Raw genomic sequence first — 7,364 nt, forward strand, 5'->3', positions numbered from 1 at the left:
GCTTGTGGAATCCTTGGAACAATAGGAATCCTATCAAAGAGGAAGCTGACTATGAATATGACTCCTAGAAGATCTCAAGTCGTGTTTAAATAGGATTGACTTTGGATTTCAGAACTATCCTTTTATACATCAACTAAAGTGTCATAAGTTATTTTTACTTGTGTTGAGTACTTGCTTTGTATTCTTCCGAGCCAGTCTAGTGAATGTGTTTTAAGAAATTGAGTTGTAATCAAACGTTATAAACAGTTAGAGTTGGAGTGAATATTTTGCTTTACAAGTTAGAGTAACTTGTGAATCAAATTGGAGTAGTAGGAGTACTGGAGAGTATTGAATTACAATCTTGTAATTGATACATTTTGGCTCATTGTTCTAATGGAGTTGGAGTTGAAAATCCTATGTGGTAGGTCGTGATTTTTGCACCTTTTGAGCCGGGTAATTTTTCACGTAAAAATTGTTGTGTTCATTGTATTGCTTATTTACTTTACGCTTAAGGAATACGGTAAGGAACCAAGTTCTTTAGTAATCCATACAGGCACTCAAATTAATAATTGGTATCAGAATAGGTTCTCTCATTTACACGATTAACACCTAGAGAGATCTTGGAATAAAGATGAGTGCTCCACCTGGAATAAATGAAGGACAATCAACTACCAGACCACCCATGTTCAATGAAAAATATTATAGTTAGTGGAAAGCAAGAATAAAAAATTTCCTGACAGCCAAAGACTATGAACTATGAACCATAGTAAACCAAAGTCCTTTAATTCCTACTAAACAAAATGCATAAAAGTGAAACAGTTCCTAAAGACCCCTCCGAATTTGTGGCAGTATACTTCAGAATGATGGAGAAGAATGCAAAGGCTAAGAGAATCTTTATCTGTGGACTTGGTCATGATGAGTACAATAGAATTTCTGTGTGCTCTAATGCGAAGCAGATATGTGATGCACTCCATACTGCTCATAAAGGAACAAATCAAGTAAATAGATCAAGGATTGAACTACTCATGAGAAACTATGAGCTTTTATCCATGAAGGAGTCTGAGCCTATCCAGGATATGATGACTAGGTTCACTAAAATAACCAATGAACTGAAATCACTTGGAAAGGTGTTTACCTCAGAAAAGTTGGTTAGCAAAGTTCTAAGAATCCTTCCAGCTTCATGGGAATTAAAAGTCACTGCAATCCAGGAAGCAAAGGAATTGGATAAAATCTGACTTGATGAGTTGGTTGGAAACTTAAAAACTCATGAAATGAGAAAGATAGAACTGCACAAAGAAGAACCAAAGAAGGATAAGGCCTTGGTTCTTAAAGCATCTGAGGATGATGAATCTGACTATGATGATCCTGATCTAGCAATGTTTGTCAAATTCAAGAGGTTCAAGAAGAATTTCAAAAGTGCATCCAAGAGAGAGACCAATAGTAAGCACAAGCATATCGACAAAGCTAACTATGATCGGTGCTACAAGTATGGCAAGCTAGATCACATGGTAAAGGACTGCCCAATGTGGGAAATCGAGTGGAGAAAAGAACGAGCTGAAAAGGAGAAACGGGAGAAGATGAGAGAAAAGGGTTCCAACAAAGGAAAAATCCTAGGCAAAGGATTTACTGAAGCAATGAAACAGGCATTCTTGGCAGCATATGAGGATAATGAGAGTGATCAAAAGGAAGAAAATGAGGATGAGGCTATAAGTCTTTATGCTGTAATTGATGAACACCAAGCTGTGAAGACTGAACCCCCAGTACAGTTTGGAATACACATTGGAATACCTCCTTTGTTTGATGAACACCATTATGATGAATGGAAGCTACGTATGGAAACATTTCTTCAGACTACTGACTTTGACCTATGGGTAATTGTCATGTACCAATTCTTCCAACCAAATTGGATAGTGAAGGTAACAAATGCAACAAAAGAGAAGAGGAATACGATGAGGAAGATCGTCAGCTAGTTCAGAAAAATGCTAAAGCAAAGGACTTGCTCTACAGAAGTCTGTCTAGAAACAACCTCCTCAGAGTGTCCTCTTGCATCTTTGTTCATGATATATGGAGGACCTTGAAAAATAACTTTGGAAATGAAACATCGAAGTGGCTCTAATGGTGATTGAAGATTCAAAAACAGAGGAAGAAGTGATAAGAATGATGGCCATGAGTGATTCATAAACTGAAGATGAGGCAAACGAGCTAAGTATATCTGACTTGAAAGAAAATATTCATGCTATGTCCAAAAAGAAACCGATGGCCATAATTGTGACTTTAATGAATGAAATGGATAAAATGAGTAACAGAAATGATTAACTAATCAACAACCTTTCTTGTGTCAAACGTGATATCAAAGAGCTTGAATCTGACAAAGCTAGTTTAGAGAAACAAGTCAAAGACCTTAAGAACTAAGTTCTTGAACTTACTTATGAGAATGAGAAGTCTCCTGATACACATGGCAAATAAAAAATGAGTGATCTGCAGGATAAGCTTAAAAAGAAATTAAAAATTGCTAATGATAATCTTTGTGATTCTGAATGTAGAAATAAAGCCCTATATGAAAACCTAGAAAAGGCTAATTATGAACTTTCTAGATTAAGCAAATGGCATAGATCTTCTGATGCCTTGAATTGGCTGAATAAAAACTGTAGCTCTAACAAATTTGGAATTGGCTACAAAAAACCTGTTCCTAAGTTTGACCCAAAGTATGTAGGAATTTCTGATGATAACATGTGCACTAATTGTGGAAGAGTAGGACACTTTAGAGACACTTGTCATGCCTTAATTCATGCGCAATTTAGAAACACCTTTGGTATTGCTAAAAATATGAAGAAGGAAGAGGAGCCAAAGGTTAATCCTCCTGTCCATACTAAATGGGTTAAGGTTAATCCTCTCCCCTTTTGGGCAAGAAGGGATCCGATTCATCCTTTTTCCAACAAAAAAGGACCCAAGCTAGTATGGGTTCCCAAAACTAACTTGCAAATTTTGGTGCAGACTAAGGCGAGAGGAAACAATCAGGACTGATATCTAGACAGTGGATGCTCAAGACATATGACTGGAGAAAAGAAAAATTTTCTCTCACTGACAACCTTCCAAGGAGGGAGTGTGTCATTTGGAAACGGAAAAAAGGTCCAGATAACAGGTATTGGCAAGGTTGGTGATGAGCGCAAAACACACACTTAAATATGCTCGCTAGTCGAATATAGTATAATATAATATCGTATCCACAAGGATTGGAGTTAAACTGTATTTTCGTAGTTTATAGCTTGATTTCTATTCAAGATGATCAACGATTGATATTTATGTGATTAAAACTAAAATTAACTAAGATTCAAACTTATTGACGAATGATACTCGAACAAAAGTCAGCAAGGAAGATATTAATGGGAGAAAATAGGGATTGATTGGATATGTGCAAGATAAATGTCTGAGATTTAACTCTAGTTAATTCACTTCTAATGTTCAAGTGAGTCTCTCGAATTCACTCAATTGGTAGTTCAAATGTTTAGTAAAAACTCCTCTATCGATTAAGTCTCAACCTCACAATATAAACCAATTTAAGCTCAGTGAAGATATGCAAGAATTCGTAGTGGATTGGTCTTTAGGAGAACCTCTCTCGATTATCCTCCTAACTAGAGTTAAACAATAATTCAACTAGCCTCTTTCGATTACTAAGAAGAATCAATGAATTTAACCAAAAGATAATGCAAAAACATCACAAGTTATGCCTTTTTCAATTACATGAACATGTGAAAATAGATGCAACAATTAAAACACCCAAAACGATTCAATACATAAAAACTAGATTTAATATCCACACACAATTCTCAATACACCAAATCCATAAATCCCTAAAGAGAACTACTCCATAGATATGGAGTAATTCATCACAAATAGGTTTAAGTTAAAGGGAAAACATAAAACAATCCAAACCCTTATCTTGAGCGAGAATTGAAAGATGAAATCCTTGTGCTCTTTCTTCTCCCACTTATCCTTAGCCTCCTTAGGTCTAAAGTATGTCAAAAGTCCCAAAAATACCCCTTTTCCTTGTATATATATCAAGTAGGCTCGGGCCCAAACAAACACACCTTCTCCTACACAAAATAGGAGTCTTTCCGTAAGGGGACGTGCGCGGCCGCGCACTTGGGAGTGTGCTCGCGCATATGGCCGCACACTTTGGATGGTCTTCTGCCTCTCATGCTCGCCCAGTGCGCGCCCAGTGCGTGATCGCACACCTAGGTGACGTCCTGCTTGATTTTTCGTTTCTCTCATTAAGTGCCCTAGTGTCCGTTGATCCCTGAACTCAATTCTAACTTAAACATTAGGCTTTTACTCAGACTTCAAAGATCCAAAATAGCATTAATTCATGCCACAACATCTACATAGCTTGGAATCACTCCTACAAGGCATACAATACATAATTAGTGCAAAACACTAGCGATTAAGGCTCAAACTCAACTAAAGTGCAGTAAATTAGAGTGCGATAAGCACCTAAAACACGCAATTATAGCCTACCATCGACATCCCACACTTAAACCATTGCTCGTCCTTGAGCAATCAAACTACACTTTATGTAGACACGACCTTTTCAAACAACTCTCATAACTCATCATACCAAGAATATTTAAAATAGACTATGCACAATAGTGTAACATCTCCACCTCAGGATTTGACTCACAAGTACCACACATTATTTATAACCCGCTCAATTACTCTAACACAGAGGTCAACGATATTACCTTTCCTTCGTGAATCACGTGCCCTCACAACAAAAGAGAGTAGTTTCACACACAATCAAATTTAAGAACAATTAGGAACTTCAAATAGAAAGAATTCACTCACTCTCAGAAACAACATTCATATGCCACAAAAGATGAACCACAGGCTTGCCCGTAGTGTACTACTCCACTAATTGAGTTCATTCAGTTAAGGATCAAGTAGGACTTTAATTGGTTGTAATGTAGGATGCGGGACGGGTAGGATACATTGAGATATAAGAGTGACTACACCTCCCTAAGCACTTTAATACATACATTTCATTCAAAATCCCAAGACTCCACCTTCACATCCATTTATATTAACTCCCAACTTCTTTAAGCACAATTACATCAAGAGTCATCACTTATCACTGAATAATTTTCACAACAATACACTATGTATATATTATTTTTCTTTCAATTTAAGTGGCTCTTACTTTTTCAAAACAGTGCACCTTTCTCCTTATTTCATTAGTTCCACTCAAAAACCAACCCAATCACCCCACACTTCAACTTTTACAAAGTTCATACAAATTCAAGTGCTCACGAGAGGTACAGGGTTCAAATAGATGGTCAATTCAAACAAATGGGTAAGGCTTGTAGTGTGGTTGCCAAAGAAATATGATTACAGGATCAACGGGGTTAACTACGATACATAAAAATTTGATGGGTAAACGCATATCATTGGCTCAATAACGAAATGCCTATATCACTTCCAAGTCTGAATAAAACTAATATTTCGCTTTGCAAACACACGGGGTAAGTTCTAGACAACAAATGCAATGCACATAATACACCAAAACCTCACACACACACGACACATAACTCACTCAGGATCAGACTCATCAAGACACTCTAGTCAAAGCAGTTAAACAAAGTTAAACTTATACAAATTAAGGTACTTATACAAGAGTCAAAAACTGAGCCTAAGCGTCACAACTAAAGCACTTACTATTCTCAAGGCATGATAAATTCACGAGATACTGCTTCCAAATCAAATCATAGCACATGGTTTCCTATTTCTAATAAAAATAAAAACTAACTACACCGGTTCAAACAAAACCCTTGGAAAAGAACCGCGGAATAAATAAAAACCTAGGGGGAATTAATATACTACCTAACAAAATAAATCTTTTTGTCTTTTTCTTTCGACTTTAATCCCTCAAGAAACCTGTCGATTATATCCATCGTCGGGAAAAATCAAAAATTTTAAATTTTTATGGTTTTTCCAAATTATTTTTCTATCAAACTACTACAACTAACCAAATTAATATACATACAACATACATACAAATATATCCCCCACCCCACACTTTAAGTTGTGGCATGTCCCCATGATACACAAATAAAAAGCATAAGTTTGAGGAACTTCCCTGAATTTTCTTCTTTTTCGAGAACTTATGAACTCTACCCCTAATTCTGAATTCATTCCTCGTTTTCGCTCCTTGGTATTTTTTGTGGAGATCATTAAGCCCAATGTTTCTGAGGATACCTGTAAGACCCGTTCTTTTCTTTCTTTCTTATCCTCATCTTGAGCAGTAAATTGCTCGTTCATGATGATCCTTTACTTATTTCTGCATTCTTTCACAGGATCAATCCATACATATTCCTGTAAATCCCTAAAAATAAAATCCACATGATCAATGTTAGAATAAGAAAACAAGGACGAAAGGTTAAGTGAATATTCCTCCGGTATGTCCACGACCATCTGTTTCTCATTCTCCTCTACTACATGTTGCAGATGTGGAAAGGTGGATGGGGGTTTGAACTCTTCTTCTGTTGCTTCATATTCAACAAAAGACTTATTTTCAATCATCTCAGTTGAATTAGAGTCTTCTTGTACCGTGGAAATCACCCTCTGAACCAGCTCATCCTCTTGAGTAGGCTCATTCTCGCAGGGTATCACCTCCATATATTCATCATCACAACGCAAAGAGCTTTCTGAAAGTGTACTTATTATTTGACTTACTTGCATTGTTAGGTTGTTAATGGCTTCATCATCTAGTGTAAATCTCTCTTCCACCTTATTTATGAGCTTATACACAAGCTCTTCTAAACTACTATTCTCCCCTTGAGGTGGTTGTCTCACTTCGCTTCCATTCCAGTTATAATAAGGGTATTCATCCCAACCAGAGTCAAGATTGTGCCCATATGAATCCTCATACCTGTACGGACTAGAAACAGATTGAGACTGTTCAAAATACGAATCATAAGAATGATACATACCTGCTTGACAATCAACCCATATATGATTTCTACCGCATTTAAAACACATAGCAGACCGTTGATAATATTCAGCTGCTAGCTCTTCAACCGTTTTCTTAGGCTAGTTGTACTCCATCTTCACAACATTTAGAGTTCAATATCTATAGTATCTTCTCCAACTTGTTAGGTACTACAAAACAAATCTTGAAAAGAAGTTAATTAATAAAGAAAATAAAATAGAAAGGGAAAAACAAAAGAAATAAAACTAAAACCTAATTCCTGAATTAGCACTACAAACTATTTCCAACACTATTGATTGCCAATCCCCGGCAACGACGCCAAAATTGACAAGCTCAAAACACACACTTAAAGATGCTCGCTAGTCGAATATAGTATAATATAATATCATATCCACAGGGATTA

The 7,364-nt window shown here is 36.4% G+C and overlaps 1 protein-coding gene across 1 annotated transcript; it reads left to right on the forward strand.

Moving 5' to 3' along the window:
* The first annotated feature begins 779 nt into the window (after window positions 1–779).
* On the forward strand, window positions 780–1,214 carry LOC104084909 (uncharacterized). Its single transcript, XM_009588866.1, has one exon. The coding sequence runs from the start codon at window positions 780–782 to the stop codon at window positions 1,212–1,214; it is 435 nt and encodes a 144-aa protein (XP_009587161.1).
* Window positions 1,215–7,364: the final 6,150 nt, after the last annotated feature.

This window comes from Nicotiana tomentosiformis, chromosome 11 (genome assembly GCF_000390325.3).
Source record: "Nicotiana tomentosiformis chromosome 11, ASM39032v3, whole genome shotgun sequence".
NCBI lineage: Eukaryota > Viridiplantae > Streptophyta > Magnoliopsida > Solanales > Solanaceae > Nicotiana > Nicotiana tomentosiformis.

What these genes read in the sequence shown, in the direction of transcription:
- LOC104084909 (XM_009588866.1), top strand. Translation starts at nt 780, where the DNA reads ATGCATAAAAGTGAAACAGTTCCTAAAGACCCCTCCGAATTTGTGGCA.